We start from the raw sequence: 23,390 nt of genomic DNA, 5'->3' as shown, positions 1-23,390 counted from the left end.
TAGCAGATTCACTGAGAAGCTGTCATCAAATGGATGTGGGGACCCTGGTTTAGAGACTCATTTAAGGTCCCTGCAATCCAGAGAAAGGGTAACACACTCAGATAAACAGGAGAAATCAATCCTGCTCCCCCACCCCCAACCCTTCACAGTCCAAGCCTCCCCACTCAGCTCCTCTGATTACCAGCAGTCAGCTCCCCATTTGCCCTCTCACACGAAGGGCCCTAATAACACAGGTGTCTTCAGCTCTCCAGAGGTTTTCCCCTGGAGGCGGGACTCAGCACACACCCGCAGAGGAGCCCCATCTCCCAACTCACTTTACTTCTCCCCACAGGGTGCGACATGACGCTTTAGTCTGTGAATGCCTCTAAACACTCAGGCCACTTCTACATTTCGATGTAAAATGGTCTTAGAATAGGCCCATATTAGAAATGACCATGATGAGTCACGTCCCTCACTTTCGAGGCTGACGTCAAGGGAGAGACCGCCAGCCCCTCCCCCCTCCCTTGGAGCCTGAGGCAAGGACCGCACTAGGGGAGAGGAGATGGATGGTGGGGCTCATCATCTTCTTCCCTCTGGGGAAGGGGCATCTGCTGGGGGCTGCAGGGCCAGCCACAGCCCCTCCCTCTCAGCACCGCCAGGCCTCCTGGGTCTCACAGGCTTTCTCGTTCCCCCCTCCCCCGCTTCCTTCATCCCCTCTCCCCTTCCTCCCTCCCAGTGGTGCAGTCTGAGCTTCAATGGCAGCCGCTTCCCGAGGCTGCAGCGAGGCCTCCCAGAATGACGGGGTCCTAGAAACAGTCCCAAGTGGCCTCTTCGGGCCCATAAATGACAGCCAAGCCACCTGGGTGGGCAACCCCGTCATAACACTCCTCTAGAGAACTGGACTCTCAGAACTAGTCCCCCAGTTGCTTATTTTTATGAGAACTCCTAGGTGGTACCTCATCCCTCCTATTTCCTGTTGAGAACCCCCTCCAAACGAGGAGTGTTGAACAGTGCTCTACTCCTTTAAAAAAATTAAATTGAAAAGCGAGTCTACATACCATTTTTCTATCTGACTTCATAAGCCTGTTTTCGAAAAAAAAAAATATTGGTTTGCCCTATCATGTCTGATAAGCACTGAGTAGAACGAGTCTCTCATCATTCGTATTTATGTCACCCTCACATAAGCCTAAACAATGTAAGCTATAATCCTCCCCATCTACCTCCCCTGGGGACTAATGGCCTCCAAACATTTACTTTATTACACACATTTGTTTTGTGGCAAATCTTGCCAACACACCATTTTAAAGTTTATACATGAGGTGGCAAATGTCAGAAATAAATGAAAAAAAAAAAATCCCAGTACCTGGCTTGGTTCTGGTATTTACACTGAAAATGAAATTTCATATCTCCAGCTTATGAGAAAACCCTTCTTAGTTGCATATTGGCTTTAAAATATTGTCATTTAATATCTTCATAGTACGCTTTTCATTTATCATACACCTTGTAATTTGGCTTAAAAAAACACTCCACTAAGTGGGTATGACACATCTTTTATCAGATGCCAAAAGCACAAAAATGTGTTTTGTTTTTATGTAACTGGTACAGTTCCTTCTGATGTTTATTTTCAAACCGGAAATGTATATATTTTACTGTAAACGTAACCCCTGAGGACTGCACAAACCTAAAGCTCCATCTCTTCTCCGTCATCCCACTCCCCAGAGATCACCCCAGTTACCAGTTGGAGTAGGGAAGGAACACCTTCCTAGTGACTTTTTTCTTTAAGTCCATCCCTTCTGCGGCCAAAATGGGCAATTTCAGTTTCTCTGTGTGCTTTCAGGAGCCTTCAATCGGAGGAAACGAAACTCCATCTATGTCACCGTGACTTTGCTCATTGTGTCCGTGTTAATTCTCACGGTGGGCCTTGCTGCAACCACCAGGACCCAGAATGTGACTGTTGGAGGTTATTACCCAGGAGTTATTGTAAGTATCAGAAGCATAGGTAGGTCTCAGCAGCTTGCTAGCTAGAGACGTTTGGTTCTACTCTGATGGCTTTCAATTCTGTTTGAGTTTCTGTGTTTGCTCAGTTTTCCTCCTTTATGTATCTGTGTTCATATAGAGAGACAACTCGGGCCTATTTAGAAGAGCACTGGACTAAGAAGAACCCTAGCTCCATGCCTAACTAGCAGTGTGATCCCGAGCAACCTCCCCTCACTCTTTGGACCTCAGTTTTCTCATCTAGGAGATGTTAATAGTTAGCAGTGTTAACCGTAGGCTGAGGTTCTTTCCTCTCTGGGCATCTGGTTTCCTATACATAACAGAGGTCACCCGACCTTACTTGAACTCTGAGGACCCTTGCAGCTTGATAGTCTTATGACCCACAGCACACTGATCTCCAAAGTCATCCTGCCGTCCTCTCAGGAAAAATATGTGGAATATCCACTCCTAAAATATGTATACGTATTCACTTACAAAGTATATACATGTTCATAAACCTATTAAAATGGAAATTCAAAAATTAGATAAAAGTGAATGCACTTTTAATTTTTAATATCTTCATACTAACACTATAATTTCAAGGAATGATACACACTTCATATGAAGTCTCATTAAAGTTAGTGGCTATAAATCCTTATTTCAAGTAACCTACTAGATAATTTTGAATATGTGGGACTTTCTTCTCAGATATGATTGTCATTGGCATCATTGCGTTTTGAATGTACTCTCACAGGGTGGCAAAGAATTTACCCTGAGACTTCCTGTCATTTTCTCACTGTGTTACTTTATTAGGGTCATCTTCTTTGTAGTTTATCAACAGGAGTCTTTGCTCACCCCTTGTCCGTTTTGTTGCCACTAGTTAAGACTAGATAAGACTATCCGGGCACACATAATCTGCCCCACCCCCAACCCCCTGCTGCTTTCAAACTGCTCTCCTCCCAAAGGATAGCTGCCTTGTCACCTGATGTTCACACCAAGGGAGGGCGCCCGTGACAGTCCGTGTGTTGAATAATTGTAATGCAAAATTTCCTATTCTTTCAGATAAACAAAAAATAGGAAAAATTTCTTTCCCTACTTGAGTGGATTGTTTTACCCATCCCCAGGCTGCATGCAATCCACTCTGGAAAGCGCTGACTTCTGCATACAAAACCTCACTGGATACTAAATCATCACATCATATATGAAATGAAATATATACCATTTTGTCAATTATACCTCAGTTGAATTGAGGAAAAAGAAAAACAAACAAAAACCTCATTTGGATCTACACATGCTACTACTGACCCCCAAAACTTAATTGAATACCAATTAAATGGCTTCTCAATTGTAACTGCTAGAGGGCGGGAAGAAAGTTAGTTAGGATGGGATTTTGTGTTTTTTTTTACATTTTAGGTTATCAGAGAGGACAGGCGAATTTGTTATTTTTTTGTCTCTCTTCTTTTTCACTCTTTTTTTTTTTTTTTGGAGTGGTGGGGGTTGCAGAGAGAAGCAAAGGAAGGGGAAGGGATTAAAGATGGATGCCTTTGACAAGCCAGCACTGTGAGTGACCAAGCCTGACGCCTGTTGCCTAGGTCACCGATTCCACAGTCAGCCTCCTCAATAGCCCTGGACTCTGGCACCCAGCTGCTGAAGGCCGCCCACCCCACTGGGGGAGTTCCTCCTTGGGCCCACAGGGCTCCCCTCAGCCAAGGGCAGGTGTCCCACAAACAGCATTTGGTGCCCTCTGCTAAGCATGTGACGTGAGAACTCACCCGGTCCACTTCCTGTGGTGAGGCAAGAAAACCAGTCGTCAGCAGAATTGGGTTTTATTTTTAAACACATGAGGGAGGGGGGAATGGAGGGAGGGGGGTAAGATTGCATTTTGGTGGCTTGGGAAAGCAATTTATAGGGTCTGTGTGACTTTGTGGGCTTCAGGTAACTACATTTAGTAAGAGATTTCTGACTGCTGAGCACATACTCAAGCCAAGATTCAGACTCCCCCTGGGTGAGGGGAAGGTATTTTCCATGTCATTTAAGAGTAGCAGCTGCTATTCATGAACGGTGGCTCTAAACCTTCTCTGTAGAATATCTGCCTGTGGGTGGCTGGGTTGGAATACATTAACAAAGGAAGGAGGGCTTGTGATTGTTATTGGAGTACCTGATGTTCAGCTAGCACTGGGAGTTGAAGCAGTGGAAGAGTATCTGTGTGTGTGTGTCTCACTGAGAGCTGATATGGAAATGTTAATCAGAGAACTGGCCTTATGGATTAACCTTAAAATTTTTGCTTTTATAGTTCCTGTAGATTGTTTCTTTAAAATAGATTTTAATTATAGAAAGTGAAGGGGGGAAGATTGCAGGTTGAACAGCTGAAAAATCCATTTGAGGTGATAGGTCAGATAATGTTATAACAGATACAATAATGACTCATACCTCTGAAAAAATAAATGCCTGAGAATCTAGATTTATTCGGGACCTGGGTGCTTTCACTAATTGAATAATTTGGTTACTAGAGAGTTATTGTATAGACTCTAAGCCAGTGGTTTCCCTACCTTGGCGTGTATTTTAAGAAACACCTGGAGGAAGTCTTAATTCAGGTGGATCGGCAGCCACTTGGAGAACTAAAACACAATAAATAAACAATGCTTAGCAATAAAACCAGAATGAGCCAAATGTGGCATCTTTAGATTCCGCACTATCTAGTTGGCCAGTCTGAATATAAATAACTATTGTATAGATTAGGGGAAAAAAAATGTCAGGTTATTTGGAACTCTGCTATTTTAGGACTCTGGTTAAATGCGTATGTGAGAATGTAAAATTTTAAAACAGACCAATTGGGGGGCAATTATTAGATTAAATGATGACTTACCATACACTTCATTTAAAAATATTGAGATCTCAAGCATTGAAAAATCTAATCGTATTTATTAAACTCTAAGTCACGTGACACTTTTCTGCGGCATCTTTATTTTACCAAATGAGATGCCCTTCGACAATGAGGTGCATTCTGATAGGGTTTTAACTACTGTACCTGAACCAGAATGTGGTGTCATCATCTTAAGGCATGTGTGCAACAGGCATCTTTAAAGGTGTGCTCATCTCTACAGGCTGAACTGTATCATTTAAAAAAATTAAAACCAACCCAGAAAGACAAACTGGCTTAGGATTTTTACTGTCCTCAAATATTCAAGACATAGTCCTTTCTAGAAGAGTTCCAGTGAACTTTCTACTCAGGAGGACTAAAAAAATAATAATAATGAAATAAAATAAAACAAGAGCCTCGTTTGTATGAAGCTGGAAAAGACAAGGGAGAAAGCCCACTCCTTCTGTATAGCTCTAGCCTTAGATCCAGGAGAACGAGGCCTCCAAATGTGTTTCCCATGCAACCCCCAAGATGGAGTTGGCCACCTGATCAGTGCTAAAAGTCTCTCATGCCAACATCTTCTCCCCTACCTGTTGTACTGCTAGGGCCCACATCCACCTGGGTTTTCTTTCAGGAAAGAAACCAGGAGTTTCTGTCCTCTTTCCCAGGCAGGGGAAGGGGAGGCTCAGTTAACTGAAAATTATATCAGAGTTCCCATGGGGGAGTAGGAGGCAGAGACCACAGGGATCATTCAAAACCATCAATAACCCAGAAATCTTCTCTAAGGCCAATGTGGCTTCAGCTTCACATGTGAATACTCTTGAAATCCAACAAAAGTTTGACTAACTGGAATGCTCAGGAAATACAAGGAGCTCTGAACAGTGGGATTTTGTGGTTTTGTAGCCACAAAATAGTTTTGTAGTCACCAGCCTGTGGGCTGCCGTCTATGGGGTCGCACAGAGTCAGACATGACTGAAGCGACTTAGCAGCAGCAGCAGCATTGTGAATGAGGCAGAAATTTTTTTTACCTCTTGTTTGAAACTGTTTCTAAAATATAAGATCATTCTAAGATAAAATTCCTTGTTCAGTAAGTATGTTTCAAAGATGAGTCTTGAGTCTTGATTTGCTTGATAAGACTAGCCCTCCACTAGCTTCCTGTTGCCTCCTTAGCATTGTCATTCAAAGCTCTCTGAAGATGCCGTCAGCCTGGTCTCCCACACCTTTCTTTTCCCAAAATTGTCCATTCACAGTCCCCCGAACATTACTTGGGCTGGGACGTCCTCCCAGTGCTCGCTCTCTCTGTTTATCCAAATGTTCTTTTCTATCCTATCTTAAAGACAGCTGGCACATTTCTCAGCTACTGGGATCCATAGTTGTGTCTACCATCTTTGAACTCCCTACCTTAGATTCTTTCTACTCATAATTGTTGGAAAACTAGTCACATTCTGTTTTGTGGGATGTTGGGCTATATTCTCATTTAGCTTTGTTTATACACATCAACAATCCCTTATGTAAACCCTTGGGCCAGCTGTGTTTGCAAATTTATTTATTTTTTATATTTTAGAAAGATAATACAGTGCATCTGTCATATATTGGGTTGGCTGAAAAGTTCATTTGGGTTTTTCATAAGCATCAGAAAAATCTGAATGAACTTTTTGGCCAACCCAATATTATCTAACATCCCAGTGGAATCTTGAGATATACCCAGTAATCAAGCATCTTCATCTTTCTGCAGTAAACTGTGAATTTTTACACTAAGTAGATAAACATTATAAAATAACCTCACAGCAGTTTGAGGTCAGGCTTTGCCACCAAGTTAGTTACAAAAAAGCCTTTTGGTTTTAAGAGCTTTGTTGATTTCAGGATTACAGAATGGGATTGTAGACCCATTACCTAATTATAGTTCCTTGAGGCTATCTCATTGGTCTTGGTATCGTATCCCACCTCATTTCCTGGCCTCCAAATCACAAGTCTAGTACTGAGCCTGCCAGAGTAGCTGTCCAATGAAAACTTATCAAATGATTAATCTTTTTGAGCTTCATCTCCAGGATGGGAATAGGCATGGGTGCAGTCTAAAAAGAACCCTGGAATCTGATTTTTAATGATTTGTCTTTTTTTCCCCTACAATTGGAGAGCAGCCAAAACAAAGCAAGCTGGTTATTTGTTCAGGTAATGGGGAGTCAAGATGGAGGTCCAAAGGTCTGAAACATTCCACGATTCAGTGTTCTCGATGGAGGACCATAGAGCTTACCTCTCTGAGGCCTCTGGGGAGCAAACAGTTGATTAGACGCTGCTGCCTATTTGCAGGAAATTCTGTTGAATTTTTTCCTCCTTTGCTTTCACTGCCTCAGCTCTTTCTCAAATAGGATCTCTCACTCCCTCCTTGCAGAGAGCATCTTCCCTGAGGGGAGTGGGCAGTGGCAAAGGTCACTGTTCTGCTCACAGTTGCCACAAATGCAGCAAAGTGTGGCTGGAAGAACACCAGCTGTTAGTCAGGGGATCTGAGGGCTACTCCTGGTTTTGCCTGAACTTGCTGTCAGAGGGGACAAGCCCAGACAATTCTCTAGGCCTCCCTTTTGCTGTCTAGCAAATGGGACTCATATCAACATGGAGGGCAAGTGCTTCTTTAAATTCAAATACTTTTCATATGTAAAGTAGTTTTAGCGGCACTGGCGAGTTAGTGCCATCATCCAGATGAGTGAATTCTTCTAGCCAGAACTCAGGTGATCTTAGCATCCCACCTGGTGAACTCTGCCTGTCTTTGGCCCCATTTCTCCCCTCCTCTGTGAGATCTGGAAACGACCGTGTATTTAGCAGCCTCGCTTATGCAGGTCACACTACATACATGCCTTGTCTCATTTCATCCCCACAGCAGCCCTGTGTGGTCGAGATCATTGTGATTCCCATTTAATAGAGGAGGAAACTGAAGCACAGCGTGCTTAAAGAACTAGCCCAAGACCACACAGTTTCTAAGAATAGCAGAGTCAAAGATATAATACAAAATGAATTATTCTCAGCTTCTTGAGCACCTTGTTTCTACCTCACCTGTGGTCATTCAGCCACAGACTCTCTCCCTTACTAGGCTATGCATTTGTACAGGGAAAGGGCCATGTCATCTTATTTATGTGACAGAAGTACTCAGTGAGGGTTAGAAAATGGAATGAGTTGGAGTGTAATAGAAATGGAATGGAAGGAAAGGGGAGAGAACTGGGTAAAGTAACTGGCTGCCCCGGGATTTCCAGACAATTCCGTGAGGCTTCAGGCCGCCTCTTCCGGTATTGCCATCAGAGAGTTATTTGAGTGTCAGCAGAAGTGAGTGTCTTTGCTTTGTTTCCTGTCTTAAGGCAAAGGTTGCCGTTGGGGATCAGGAGACATTCAGTGAATATCTGTGGAAACTGATGAACCACTCAGTAAAAGGACTTATTTTCCTTGTAAGAAGCTGCCTCTGACTTTCTTTCAATCTCCACAAATGGCCCAGAGTGTCATAAGCACAGACTATTCATGGAATTCTTCCTGAAAAAATAGAAACTGTGAACATATTGGAAGGGCAGATAAGATAGAATATGAAACTCTTCTGAAATAGAGCAAAGAATAATAGGATTTCCCAGCTCAAATCAGGTTAGAGCTGCTCAAAAGTTAAATGTCTTTTTAAAAAGTGATAATAATCGCTAGAACAATAACTCCTATTTACTGAGTACTTGCTGTGTGCTAGGCTGTGTGCAAAGTTCTTTGACTGTAGCATCCTGGCTAATCCTTAAAAAATCCTGCAAGACGGCCACTTTGATGGTCCCCATTTTCCAGCTAAGGAAACTGAGGTTTAGGGAGGTCAGTCAGTCTGTTCGAGGTTGCAGACACAAGGGGAAGAGCTGGGTTTAGAAGCCAGGCTAGTCTGATGACCAGCTTTTAATCACTGTACTTTAAAGTTTTTATTTATTTGTTATTTAGCTATGTCTGATCTTAGTTGTGGCATATGGGATGTTTTGTTGTGGTACACAGGCTCTCTAGTCATGGTGCCCAGGCTTACACAGTATGTGCGATCTTAGTTCCCTGACCACGGATCAAACCTGTTTTCCCTGCACTGCAAGGTGGATTCTTAACCAGTGGACCACCAGGGATGTCCGTAATCACTATACGTTTATTACAACGCATTTTAATTACATTTCAAACAAGACCAGGTAGGAGACAGGCATAGAGTAACTGTTGAGAGGATGTTCTCTGTAGGGTCTTGGATGGCATGGAATACATCCTTACGCTCTTCAACTTGCATTTCCCAAGAGGGGCTGCTGGTTGAGTGGCCTTACAGAATGAGCCTTGGAAATTTGTATTCATTCCTTCCCTTCAATCTCTTTCTTCCTTGGGTCTCTGAGGCAAGCGCCCAGTCCCCCTACACTGTCCCACCAGGCTCTTGCCCAGCCTTTGGGTCCTTTAGATGTCCAAGCCTGGTGTAAGGCTTGGGGGGCCTCAGGCTGAGAGAGATACCCCTGTGAGCCAAAGTAAGGCTGCAGATGGAAAGCCTGATCATTAGTAAGGCGCAAGAGAAATGTAATTACACCACTGGACTTGCGTTAAGATTTATTGGTCCATTCCCACCACATTTTACTTCTTCCACTTTCATTCCTGATAACGGCCGTCAGTTAGTGATCGTTCCCAGCCGAGACTGGCAGACTCAGTCCACTAATGTCAGAACTGAGAGCGAAGTGGGATTTGCTACTCCGAGCCATCATCCCAGACGCTAAGACAGGGAGATTGTTTCTCAGCATTTTACACTGCCATTTCTGCTCACCCTTTAATGAATGCTTTCTGTCCATAAATGAAGCAGAGATGGAAGAAGAGGTGAAGAAGTGCTCACATAAATTGCAGTGGGTCAACCACAAATACAGGCTTTCAAAAAAATTGTTCTTTTTTTTTTTTTTTTTCAAGTCTAAGTTAAGGTGCTTGCTGATTTCTAAAGTACTTCCTGGGTTTGATTAGTGTGGCAGATGCATCAAAAATTGCTATTTCCAACCTTTATTTTGTGATTCGTGCATCAGGGTAGAAGGTCTCTTTTCAAAGAAAAGATAAAGATCAGAATATAATTCGTGCTTTTCACCGTTATCCGACTCTGACTGACTCACTGGTCACATGCTAGGTAATGGATATGGAAATTGAAATCAGCAGGCTCTGAAAAGCTATGGTTGACTTTTACTTTTAGCTTTCGGGCACTTGAGTTTCTTTTTAGGTGTGATTCGTATCTACAGGGGCAAATTGGTAAATGGTGAAAGAAATGCTTTTTTAGCTCATACTGTATTTGTGTGCGTAACAACTGCACAGGTTTAGCAGGTTCTTTTCTGCGATCCTGAATCCTGTCCTGGGGCTGGAATGGCTGTGTGCGTGGGCAGGCTGACCATCCATGCCCTGTTGCTTTACAGCTTGGCTTTGGATCGTTCCTTGGAATCATTGGATCAAACCTCGTGGAGAACAAACGGCAGATGGTAAGTTTTCGTGGCTACGCAATCAGACCACCTCTTCATCTGAAAGAGCTCAACATTTCTGTGGATGGGTAGCACACTTCCTAAGGTTGCCCACGTTGGACCATGAAAGAAACAGCTACCTTCCCCTAAGCTTCCAGGAAACTTGTAAAGCGACCCTGTGGTGTGGGACTTGTTCTCACCTTGCCTAATGCTCGCTCAGTTGCCCAGCTCATCTCCTTAAGTCACAAGGATAGAATAATCTGTATCTTCCCCTTTGATTTTCCCCTCATCAGTGAATGAGTGCACCAGCCTAGCCAGTCAGGCCACTGTCCTCACTTGGGGTACCTTTGCTACTCTGATTCCTGCATTCAGTGGCCACCCTTATCCCTCCCTCTCTGATGTATAGCCTGAGATTTTCATCTAAGGGACTTGAATTAACAGAACAAATACATATAGGGCACAAGAAGACAAAATAAAATTACAAAGCTGGTCTCCGATAGTCCCATGACCCTTGGTTCAAAGCTACCTGGGTGATGAGGTGAAGAGGAAGGATGGGCATATACTGGGAGGTAAAACTCACCAAATTCTCTGTCCGAATGGGGCCCCGCAAGGGCAAGCTGTTGTGTCTTCCTGCTTCAGCCTGAGAAGGCTTCGTAGAGGGCAAGAGAAGAAAGTACAGACTGAATTGCAAGCTTATTGCAGTTTTATAGGCTTGTAAATCAAGAGGCCTGGTGAGTGGTCAGATGGTGGACTGATTAGGCTCCCCAGTACAAGTCTCCATGGCATCTAGACTTTGATAATGGAGTCTATTTAACAGCAAGTTTAATCAGATAACGTAATAGCTCCAGGGACAGAGAGCTCTAACCATATGTTCTCCCCCAGCAATGTGGGGAGTCGGCCTCAGGGGAGTTCTCATAGTCCTCTTCTTCCATGTCACCTGGGCTCTCCCACAGCCGGTTGTGTTTGCACTTTGGATTTAAATTATTCAAAATAACAGGGGAGTTCTAATTGTAGAGCTGATCATAGCATAGCTAATAATGCCAATTTCATGACATCGTTCATCCATTATTTACCAATCCTCTGTACTGCTGTGAAGTGAGATTTATGGGACAAGGTTTCTGAACGACTCCCAAAGGAGATCTGTATTTCCTCGTAGCCTGTTGAGATGGGTCTTATCCCTGGAGAGCAGCCTAATGTCATCCTATTTCTCCCCTTCCCCCACAAAAGCACCTCAAGGAGTGTTGTTTTGAGGGTCAACAAGGGCAGATGGGGGCTTCCCACGTGGCTCAGATGGTAAAGAATCTGCCTGCAGTGCAAGAGACCTGGGTTCAGTCCCTGGGTCAGGAAGATCCCCTGGAGGAGGGCATGGCTACCTACTCAGTATTCTTGCCTAGAAAATCCCATGGAGAGAGGAGCCTGGCAGGTTACGGTCCTTGGGGTCGCAAAGACTGGGACACGGCTGAGCAGCTAACACTTTCACAAGGGTAGATGGTGGGCTCAGGCAGTACCTACTCCCGACCCTGGAAATACCTGGAAATGCCTACCTCCTCATTGGATTGTAGTATTACCCTTGTAATGGAGACACATTATTAGGAAAATTTCTGTACCTAACATGATCAGAGAATAGGGCAGTCTAGTTCCAGCAAACAATTTTTGTACTTGAATTTTTTTGTATTGACTGCACAGAATTGATCAATTTCAGAGACTGCAACCCTTGTAAAATGTCTTTGACATCTAAGCCATAAGTTGTGTGGTCTCCTTCCTCTGTGATGCAGGGCCATGTCGGGTTGTGTGGGGCCTCTGAGTCATGAGGGGTTGGGCAGATCACTGCACTAGGAGTTGGCGGGCACAGGCTCTCCCATAGCCTGGCCAGTGACCTGGGACACACCATTTCCCCTCTCTGAGCCCAAACTCCACAGTAAATAAAATAGGATTGGACTACATGATGTCAAAGGTCTGAGTCTCAGAGTGGAAGAGCCATGTAGCCTGATTCCTCAGCCTCCTCTTCCTTGGGTACTCACTGACTCACGGAGTAAATTTCTTAGCTTGCCCTGAAAATGTAGGATATAATCCAGTGGCCCCTTCTCTGCATCCCCCTCCCAGTCATGCTACTGAAAAGGGCCTCCCCGTGGGGTGGCATGGAAGGCTAACAGACACTTTTGCTTTGTCCCCCCACAGCTGGTGGCTTCTATCGTCTTTATCAGCTTTGGTGTGATTGCGGCCTTTTGCTGTGCCATAGTTGATGGGGTCTTTGCTGCCAGACACATTGTGAGTATTTTTAGTCTGGGGTTAAAGTAAGTGTGCAATACAAGGAGGCTTCATCGAGCGGGTGTGTGCTGGGTGTATGCTGAGGGCTGTGAGGGGTGCGGAAGAAGTAGAAGACAGGATCCCTGTCCCATGGAGGTAACGTCAACATGAGGACCTCACGGAATGCACTACAGAACTGGGGCTGAGCTGAGGGGGTGAACTCTAGGTGCCAGAGTGGTTTACGTTGGGTCAGGCCGGGCTTCCCAGTGGGGGAAGGGCTGGAGGTCGTTGAGATTTGGAAAAGTCAAAGACAAGGGCATTGGGGCCAGGGAATTGGCATTGGGATTGAGGAGGCAGGGAGAGAGCCCTGGTAGCTGACCTCCCCTCGCCATCTCCAGCAGCAACAAGAGTGGCCCATGAGGACAAATACGTTGTTTTCAGCATGTGGAATCTAGTTCCCTGACCTGGGCTGGAATCTGTGTGCCCCTGCATTGGGAACGCAGAGTCTTAATTCCTGGACCTCCAGGGAAGTCCCCCAGACACCGTTTCTAGGATCGTTGAACATTGCTGTCTTCATAGCTGGAGAGGAGTGATGTGATTGGGGTCTGGAGAAAGCCCCAGAACTATAAGTCTTCAGAACAATCCCAGTCCTGGCATTCAGGTGCCAAGTGCTTCAAATTCTGGAGAAGCTAGGCCTCGAGGAAGGCCTGAAACCCAAATCTGTGCTTCTCAGGGAAACCTGGGATTCGGGTCCTTCCCATGGGCCCCGCTAGAGGAACCCTCACCCCTCACTCTGTGCTTTCTTAATCTGGCCCAAGGCTACCTTCTTCCATTGGGCTCAATAGACACAGTGCCCACAACCATGAACTTTTATAGGGTCCCAGAAAAATATAATTTATTTTCAAATCAGAGGAAAAATGATGACCTTTTAGGCAAAAAAAAAAAAAAAAAGTTTTCACATGTAATAGAAATTTGTCTTTATACCAATGCAGTCATAACAAAGAATTAAATGAAACATCCTATTCAATATTTTGAATGGAGGAAGGAGTTGCAAAAGGCAATAGTCCTAGGGAGGTCATAGCGTGGCCCTGATCTGGCCCACAAATCCCAAGCAAGAGTGAGCTAAGCTGCTTAGTGAGCCCCCACAACCCACTCAGACACTTATTTCTATCCCCAACTGAACCAACAGCGAAAATGAAAACATAAAGCAATTAAAAATCCATAAATAAAAAAGAAAATGAAAACATCCTATGAACTAGTTGGAACTGTGTATTTTCTAAAACAAGTGAATTAGAGCAAAATTGAATCATAGAATATTCTGTGGATCTTCTGTGGATCAATGATATTTTATTCCATTTCAGTCTTTGGCTAACAGTGCAGGTTAGCCTGAGGGAGAGTCCTGGGTATGGATGGATCTGGGCAAGGGTGATTTGCAACATTGTTTTAATCCCAACTTGTTCTTGGACTCTCCTCCCAAATTTAAGAGTCAGTCCCTCACTTGCCAAGCTTAGTGGAATTCACATAGTCAGTGTTGGTGTGTAAGGAGACCATTTCTGGGCAGGGGGAAAGTATGGGGTGGGAGAGAGAGGTTTTTTGCCCAGTTCTCTTTTGGGGCCAAGAATACATTGGTTCCTGTATCAGATCCATCCCTTATTATTTTAGCTGAGAGCAGCCATCTTTTTCTTTTTGAAAAGGCAAATGACACAACAGGAACTTGTGACATCCACTGTCCTACTACCCTAACCACCCTAAAATAGCGATTCTATCACATAGGCAATTTTCACATATTACCCTCTGAGTATATATACCTATTTTTGTAGCATGCTTGTAGTCACTCATAGTATTGTGTGCTGTTTTGTTCCAACAGGCGCCATCTTAATGACAATAATTGTTTTTGTGTGGTGAATTTAGCGTTTCAATGTGCCTTGACATCTATTATCTCATTTGAGACCCACAACCATCCTGTGAGATATGTAGGGCAGGCATGATTATCCCCATTTGACAAGCACTCTTCACTCTGAGGCAGTCTCCATGGCAACACAGGCATAGTGGCCAAGAAGCCTGCGGTAGATTTTCATGGCATCATGAGCTAAAATGGCTTCCTCCTTTTCCCTCCTCTTCCCACTTCTAATTTTTTTTAAACAGCTTTATTGAGACATAGTTCACATCTCATCTAATTTATCCATCTGAAGCATATAATTCAGAGCTTTTAGTACATTCATGGATATGTGCAAACTATCACCAAATCAATTTTAGAAGGTTTTCATCATCCCCCAAACAACCCCATACCCGTTAGCTGCTGCTGCTGCTGAGTCACTTCAGTCGTGTCCAACTCTGTGCGACCCCATAGATGGCAGCCCACCAGGCTCCCCGTCCCTGGGATTGTCCAGGCAAGAACACTGGAGTGGGTTGCCATTTCCTTCTCCAGTGCATGAAAGTGAAAAGTGAAACTGAAGTCGCTCAGTCGTGTCTGACTCTTAGCTACCCCATGGACTGCAGCCTTCCAGACTCCTCCATCCATGGGATTTTCCAGGCAAGAGTACTGGAGTGGGGTGCCACTGCCTCCTCCATACCTGTTAGCTATCACCTCCCTAATCTGCCTGCTCCTCCAAGTCCTAGGCAACCACTAATCTACTCTCTTTTTCTATAGATTTCCCTTTATTAGTTAACATTTCATATTAATGGCATTATATAATATGTGGTTTTCTGTGACATCTTTTACTTAGTATGTTTTCTACATTCATCCATATTGTACCATATGTCAGTGCTTCCTTTCTTTTTATGGCCTAATAATATTCCATTGTATGGATATACCACACTTTGGTTGTTCATTCACCAGTTGACGGACATACAGGTTGTTTCCACCTTTTGGCTTTTATGAATAATGCTGCTATAAACATTTGTGTACCAGTTTCTCTGTGGACCTATGTTTTCATTTTCTTTGTGTATGATTCGAAGTATTGGGTCATATGGTAACTATATTTAACCTTTTGAAGAACTGCCAATTTTCCAAAGTGGCTGCATCATTTTATAGTTGCACTGGAAGTGTCCGAGTGTGCCAGTCTCCTATTATTAGCTGACTTGTTAATTCTAACCGTCCTAGCAGGTATGAAATGGTTTCTCATTGTGGTTTTGATTTGCATTTCCCTGACTTCTAAACTCCAAAAGGTTTTGATTGGTGGCCTTAGCCAAAATGCAATGGAAGAACAATCTAAGTTATATTTACTGGAAGTTTCTTCCAGCCTCTGACTCTAGGTCATCTGTACCTCCTGCTGGTCGTGGCCTGCAGTAGAGCATTTGATTCAAGGGTTTGGGGTAAAGCTGGATGAGTCTTTGAGAAAACCTTTTTGCCTATACTGTACCTGTCCTGAGACATCTACCAGTCCTCACTGACACCCAGTTCTGGTTGTTTTTTTTTTTTTTTTTTTTTTTTTACTTCCATACGTGACATGACCCTGTGAAGTTTTGAGGAAGGAGGCTTTATTAATCAATGGTGATATCTGTTGGTCAGCTTGAATGAAAGGCACATTTGGACTCCAGCACTGCTTGGGTGGGTTAGAACCCGCCTTTCCTGTTGTGGAGCCACTTTAACCTCATGGTGCCCTGTCCTTTTGTTTAATTTTTGGCTGCATCCCATGGCATGTGGGAATCCAGGGATTGAATGTGTTGCCCCTGCAAGTCTTAACCACTGGGCCACCAGGGAAGTCCCCTGGTGCCCTGTCCTTTGGCTCAGGGGCATATGAGCTTCACCTGCCTTCTGACACAGCCCTCTGAATGCGTCTCATTCCTTCTCTCCCTTGTCTCCAATTTCCTTCCTTTCCCTTCCCTGAAGATAGCCATTAACTAGCCGGGAAAGTCACATCACCTTCTTGTGGCAGTTTCTTCTCTTCTACCTGGACGTACTAGGAACTTAGTTACCTCTCAGGGGTAACATGAGGACGGTATGAAATCATGGGCGTGAAGGCACCCTGAGAAGGGCCTGGCCCTGAGCACTCAGACTCTCAGTGGAAGGCAGCTGGTGGCCAGCGCTCAGACTGGCCGTTGCTCACCCTTCAGGCATAAATAAAAGGCTGACGGCCGGCTCAGTGGCCTTTTCTTACCTGCCAGTCCCATGGGCTTATTCCTTCCCTGGGGCCTCAGTGCAGAAGGGCAGCCACAGGCAGCACACGGGCCACCATCACACATACACACACACACACACACACACACACACACGTCGATCTTCGTTTAGGCAGTTGGCAGCTGAATGCTCTTAGTAGAACCAGGAGGTCAGGAGGTTACAACCAGCACATCGAGCCTCGCCCCCGCCACAACCTCGGAATGATAACTACTTCTACCGTTGCCCAAATGGGGACAATAAACCCTGCCACTCGTGACCATGAGAACCCTCATGCCTTCCAGCCTGACTCCAGGCTGAGCCCCAGGGCAGGATACTTTGATAACACAGAGCAGCTAGGTAGAAGCAACTGGACGGGGTGGCAGGCTGGGAGGCAGGGGGCACATGGGTGTCAGGTATAGGAGATGCTCAATCACATGTGTGGGGGCAAGCAGCCATCAGGATGATTGGCAGTGGTGAGAGAAGTGGGTTCAGTTGGGATGGGGCAATAGATAAATTCCCTCTGCCAGGGTGCTTTGGCCCACTTCCAAAGGTCAGTTTGTGTAAACTGCTGATCCTGTGCTAACCTGCTCTTGGCTGAAGGCCCCTCCCACTCAGGGGATGTTTAGTGTCCTGTAAAAGTTGGGCAGCATCCCCTGCCTGCCAACTTTTGGGCAGCACTGGGTGGCATCTGTCTGTCCCACCCCAATGCACACCCTCCTCCCCTCCTCGCCCCATGCCTGAGAGCTCCCTCACAGGCATCTGGCCAAACCAGCAGGGCTAGTCAACTTTTCCTGGGCTTTAGCAGTATTTTTGGAGTTCACTGTCTTTTTCTAATCTGTGTAGTTGAGTGAAAATGGCTCGTAGTTCAGTTGAGTTAAAACCTAGTGTGGGCTCCGTGGCTACCCATACCCCTGGGATTTGCTTCCTGAGCTCTTCTTTCTGTAAAAGCTATGGCAATGACAACAGGGAGGATGCATCAGCCTGCCCTGGTCCTGTCCTCAGGTGATGAGACCTCATTGTTGGAGCTGGCCTCACTCTGTTGCAGAGGGTCATGTCGTGATCACCTGGAGTTTTGACTCCGGTTCCCTGGGGATTCTTTGCAAAGAGACAAAGACAGAAATAAAAGAAAACCAGATAGGAAATGTTAAGAAACACATTTCTCAATCAATTTCCTAATTTCTCATTAACTAAGTGGCCCAATAGAAAGTAGTTATTAGAACATTTTTATCTGATCCTCACAGAAATTAACCCAACGCTACCTGCTCTGGGATGTGTGTGTGTTCAAATCTTTTCTTACCCATCAGAGCACTTGCCGCTTTGTTTTCCAAAGCCCAAAGCCTTTTGGTTTGCTGTTTCCCTTTCCAGGATCTGAAGCCCCTCTATGCTAACCGGTGCCACTATGTCCCCAAGACATCTCAGAAGGAAGCTGAGGAGGTAAGAGCCAGAATGGGGTTACCCGTCTTACCTTTGGGAAAAGTCTCCTGTTCTGCCTAGACCCCTTTTTCTTTGACTCTCTTCCCGAGGCCTGCAGCTTGCTGTGAGGTGTCTTTAGTTGATTTGTTTAGTGGTTCAGTTCAAGGCAAGGTGCTAATGGGACCATGGTCATAGGTTAGCACGTCCTGAGGCCTAATCAGATTCACTTTGTTCTGTGGTCACAGGCTGCCCCTCTGACCCCAACAGGCAGCCTCTCTGTGTGTGGCTTTGATCCTGAGAGGGACCGAGGAGAGTACAGAGGCCACAGGCAGGTCATTGCCCACATCTGCGGAGGATAGTTCAGCTGCCTGGACTTGATGTCTAGCTGGAAGTGAAGTGGGAGGCCCACCAAGGCAGTAGGCCTGGGCCCGGGAGGCAGAGCCTGAGTCTTACACGCGGGCGGGGTGGTGGCGGTGGTCAGGAGCCAAATGAAGGTCATCGAGAAGCCTGCTTCAATTTGAGGCTCTGGGGCAGCTGTCGGCCTGGCCCTGACTCCCCTGGTCTCATGACACCCCCAGGAGACCAGTCTGATGATGCTTGTGTGGACACGTGAGGTGTTATCTCTCCCACCCCACACAGCTCTCCTTGGGTCCCTGTCACCTCATGGAGAAGCCGAGGCAGTCTGTGGGCAGTTGGGTGAGGTGAGGCTTCAGGTCATTCTCGGAGAGCTTTCATTTCAGCTCACAACCACCCCTCCCCAACCCAGAGAGCCCTTTAACATGAACCTCTACCGTATGCTTCTAGCAACATCGACCATTTGGTTCTCTGCTGCTACTGCTAAGTCGCTTCAGTCATGTCCGACTCTGTGTGACCCCATAGACGGCAGCCCACCAGGCTCCCCCGTCCCTGGGATTCTCCAGGCAAGAACACTGGAGTGGGTTGCCATTTCCTTCTCCAATGCGTGAAAGTGAAAAGTGAAAGTCAAGTCGCTCAGTCATGTCTGACTCTTAGCGACCCCATGGACTGCAGCCTACTAAGGCTCCTCCATCCATGGGATTTTCCAGGCAAGAGTACTGAAGTGGGGTGCCATTATGAATCAACCCCCACTCTGAGAATAGTTAGAAAAATGGTAAACTTGTGATTGTTGGAAAAGGCTGAGAAGTGGGTGTAAAGTGGTGACTGCATTCCATAAAATGGACCGGCATCAGGGGAAGCCTTCTCCCTAAAATCCAGTGTGAACGGTGCCTGGGGAGGCGGGCAAAGCTATGGCCCTGCTCCCAAGGCGTTAGGGCATGTACTTACATGGTGACTTTGCCACCCACTTGCCCCATTTTCCTTTCCTGATCAGCAATTCACTATTTTTCCAAACTATTCTCGGGTTAGAAAGGAATAGAAAGATGCACGTGCCGACAGTGTGTCAGAAAGGCTTGAGCTTTTGGATGAAGGACCCAATATAGAAAAAGTGCCTGTTTACCATCCGTATCCTCTGTAACACAGCAAAACACATTTACAAGCACTTCGTTGCACCTGTGCTGGGGGGAGGGTAGCCTGGAAGATTTCTCACAAACAAAAGACGGTAAATGGAAGTTAATTTTTCCTTTTTTGTGGGCAAACTCGAGATGTATAAAATGTCATTGTTATTCTGTTGATTTCATCATGATCGCATTCTTGTGTTACCTTGGTGACTGTAAAAATATGAGTGATGACTTCCATAGGTTCACTTGTAACCCTGGTCCCCCTAACCCTATTTTTCCTGTATAAGGTCATAAGTTCCTCAACCAAAAATTCTCCTTCCGCGAGGGTTATGAGGAACCTTACGCAGGCAGCTCGAGAGGTACTAGTGTACTTCAGAGTGCATGTGACCGCCCCTCTGTCTTCCTTCCCCAATGTGGTCCTCTTTCCTCCTGTACCCTGATTCCCCCTCATAGCCTCACTTCCTACCGTCCATTTGTTCTTCTGTCCACCCTTCCATCCGTCCTTCCTCCTCTCCATCTCCACCCTCCAGGGATGGGGTGCTGAGGGCTGTGGCTGAGGCTGGATGTGAGCCCAGCTCCACAGTGACTTGCCTCATGCACGAGATCAGCCAGCCGCCCGCCCAGCCCCATCCCGGCTGTGCTTTGGTGTGTTCATTTCACAGCCATCCTTACTGTCTCCATCAGTTCACTAGCTCGCACTGCCAATCCCAGAGGGTCCTGCTCCCACCCAACGCCAGCTCACCTGCTCACTGCTGTGTGTCCGCAGGTGAACTGCCCTCACCTCAGCCGTGGATTCTGCACACCTCGCATCCGGGGCAACACATGCTTCTGCTGTGACCTCTACAACTGCGGCAAGTGAGTGCCAAGCCCCTGGTGGTGTGACCACCATGGGCATGAGAAGGACTAAGTGGGGGAAGGGTGCACGGTAGGGATCAGAGAAGCAGAAGACACTGGTGTGTCCATGGATTTCAGCTGACAGGTGTTACCTGCCGTCTCTGTGCCAGGCAGCATACTAAGTAAGTACTTTCAAAGTGCTGATCTCATTTCATTCTTACCCATGATTTATGTACAATTATTCTTCCCATTTTACAGATGATAAGACTGAGGCTCAGAGGAAACAGACAACTAGTCCAAGGTCACACAGAATTTGACAATGGTAGAGGGAGGGTTCACAGCCAGTTCTAAGTCCAAGTTCAACAACATTCAACAAACAGTTATTGAGCATTTTCTCTGTGCCTGGCCTTGTTCCAGATGTTGGAGATTCAGCAGCAGGAGCAAAAAAAAAAAAAAAAAAATTCCTTGCCCTCATGGAACTTAGATTTTATTAAGGAAGATAGTCAATGAACACATGAATATGTAACATGCCAGGTGTCAATCAAAGCCATGAAAAAAAATGAAGCAGGAAAGATAGGTAAATAGTTTCAAAGTGGGGAGTGTGAGTACCATGTTGGATAAAAGGAGCCAAGGAAGAGCTCTTTGAGGAGGTGAAATTTGTGAAGAGATCTGAATGATGCCAGAGGGCCAGCCAAGTAGATACTTGAGTAAAAGAGTATCTCAAGCAAACAGAACAGCAAGTGCAAAGGCCCTGAGGCAGGAGCAGGCTTGGTGGTGCTAGTTCTGCTACAACCACTCTGGTGCTCTACTGTTCAATGTTAAAACATCATTTATTCTCTTTCAAAACAGATTTAGGTGCCAGAAATACAGAGTCCTGCTGAGGAGCTTGTAGGCCAGCAGGGATGACAGACTTATGAGCCATTGATTACAGTCTAGTGTGAGAAGTGTGGTGGGGATCTGGGGAGGTACTGGGGAACCTCTCAACACAAAAGACTGGAAGCCAGAGTTGCTGGGGGCGGGGCGGGGGAGGAGGCGTGTCAAGGAGGAGGGGATGTGGGAGCTGAGGTTTAAAAGATAAGACGGGAGTTAGGAGCAAACTTAAACTAGGGGTGGAGATGGGGAGGGTCTTCCCAGCAGTTGTGGAGTGGGGGTGGTTTTACAAGGTAGTAGGAGGTGAGGAGTAGAGCCCTAGTCATATACTAGACCATAGGAATGCTTTGGGGCTTGACCCTGTAAGCAACTGGGAGCCACTGAAGGGTACAGCATGGCGCATGGAGACAGCGAGGGAGCCACGCCAGAGTCCAGGCCAAAGGGAATGGAGCCTAGATGAAGTTGTTGTGGGGCTGGTGGAAAGCAGGGAGTACTTGTAAGAGGAATTTAGAAGGTGGAGTAGACAGGAGTGTGTGAAGGCGTGATGCAGAACATAAGGAAATGGCCCTGCACGTCACGCACGTGTTTTCTTCCAGCTCTCAGTGCAAGGGGGCTGAGGAGGGGAAGGGAGGAAGGGAGGAGTTGGCAGAAGGATGAAGCTAGATCCAGAGGGGTCAGATGGATGCACTGCTCCTCACTCACACTCCTTACTCTTGGTATTGGCGGACCAGTTTTTTCACTTGGAGGATTAAGACCAGAGGCAGGGGAGGGGGAAGGGGGAGTAGGAGGAGAAGAGAGATTCACCCCAGCCTGTTTACTTTCTCTGCTAGCACTGGTCTCATTTCGTTAAAAGATTTGGCAGTGGAGGAAGAGAAACTGAAAGACTCAAATGAGGTTTGGGGATTATCTGGGAGGTTCAATTATTCATGTTGTAATAATAACTAACACTTGAAAAGGACTTCCCTCCTTAGCGGTGATGGAGAGCTGGCTATAATTGTACTTCCTGAGCCCATCCTTCCAAAAATGATCAAAGAAATGTAAAATAGGTCCTAGGGGATTTGGGGTTATTTTACTATCTTTCCTCTTGCCTCCCCCTATCTGCCTCCCTCCCCCTGCTCAGTCCACCCCTCTCTTTTTACCTCTTCCCTCCTTTGGACAACCTGTCCTCTGGCCAGGTCTCCTTTTTCCCTTCCCAGGCCTCCTGAGATCCCAGGAGGTGAGAAGAGGCGGGCTGGGAGGGCTGACAAGTGATTCCTCGTGGGCACACCTTTCTCTGTGCAATTAGGTGTGTTTCTGAAAAAGGTCTGAATAAACTAAATCCTGCTTTAATTTCCATTTAGCTGAGCCCTTAGGTGAACTTTTTTTTAAAGTGGAGACTCAAGCCCAATTTATCTTCCTGTCAATCTGAACTTCATAATCAGTGGCTTTCTTAAAGCAAGTTATGCCAGGGTTGTCTTCAAGGCCCTAAAGAAATTTTATGAGGAGCTCTGCTAAAAGTCTGGGCTCCCTAAAGGCAGCAAACATGACTTCATCTTATCTGTATCCTCAGGCCCCAGCACAGGACTGGGCTCGATTCAAAAACCTGATGACAAGGGAGTGACATGTATTGGAAAGGATCAAAAAGAGGAACACCCTTTTCTCCAGGAATATAAAGTATTGGGCCAGGCGACTAAGAGGGCTACGGGTGGAGAGTGGGGTGCGGGGTGTGGGTACTGCTCATAAAGGCCTTTGAGCTGGAAATGCTGCTCACCCACCTGATGTCTGGAGAGCAGCTTCAGGCGGTCATCGAGTCCTTGCCCAGGTCTGTAACGTTGAGATTCCAAGGGCAAAGCCACCGGGAAAGCACTTCCTGAGCTTTTCATCAGGAAACCGTCCCATGCAATCAGAAACCAAGGCTGTGAGACTTCAGAGGCGATGATCCTGCAATATAAGGAAAAGATTTTCCTTGACCTGAGGCTTTTCCCAGCCAGCTCGAAGGAGACCTAACTTCTAAGCCTAAATATAGCTAGCTGCAAGCCTTCTAAGGCTCAGAGACTTTAATTTTGCCAAATGCATATTTGTTTTCCTCACACAAAGCCTATTTTTAATCAATTGCCAGCTCCTCCAGTCCATTTCCTGGAAAGGAGGCCAAGAAAAAAAAAGTGGAAACAAAAACATCAGGCAGTCATTTGTAGGGCACTACGGAAACA

The 23,390-nt window shown here is 45.9% G+C and overlaps 1 protein-coding gene across 3 annotated transcripts in view; it reads left to right on the top strand.

Moving 5' to 3' along the window:
• TMEM255A (transmembrane protein 255A) overlaps nucleotides 1-23,390 on the top strand; it is a 48,203-nt gene that overhangs the window by 5,314 nt on the left and 19,499 nt on the right. The window contains exons 2-7 of one of the 3 annotated variants that reach the window (XM_061408591.1): nucleotides 1,817-1,959; nucleotides 10,222-10,284; nucleotides 12,442-12,531; nucleotides 17,975-18,043; nucleotides 19,785-19,856; nucleotides 20,264-20,352. In XM_061408591.1, coding sequence (XP_061264575.1) covers nucleotides 1,817-1,959; nucleotides 10,222-10,284; nucleotides 12,442-12,531; nucleotides 17,975-18,043; nucleotides 19,785-19,856; nucleotides 20,264-20,352 — 526 coding nt within the window. The remainder of the gene's footprint in view (nucleotides 1-1,816; nucleotides 1,960-10,221; nucleotides 10,285-12,441; nucleotides 12,532-17,974; nucleotides 18,044-19,784; nucleotides 19,857-20,263; nucleotides 20,353-23,390) is intronic. The other 2 variants (XM_061408593.1, XM_061408594.1) reach the window with 2 other exon arrangements.

The sequence above is a fragment of the Bos javanicus genome, chromosome X (assembly GCF_032452875.1).
Source record: "Bos javanicus breed banteng chromosome X, ARS-OSU_banteng_1.0, whole genome shotgun sequence".
Lineage (NCBI taxonomy): Eukaryota > Metazoa > Chordata > Mammalia > Artiodactyla > Bovidae > Bos > Bos javanicus.
Note: the sequence above shows the minus strand (reverse complement) of the source record. Positions and strands in the feature narration are given on the sequence as shown.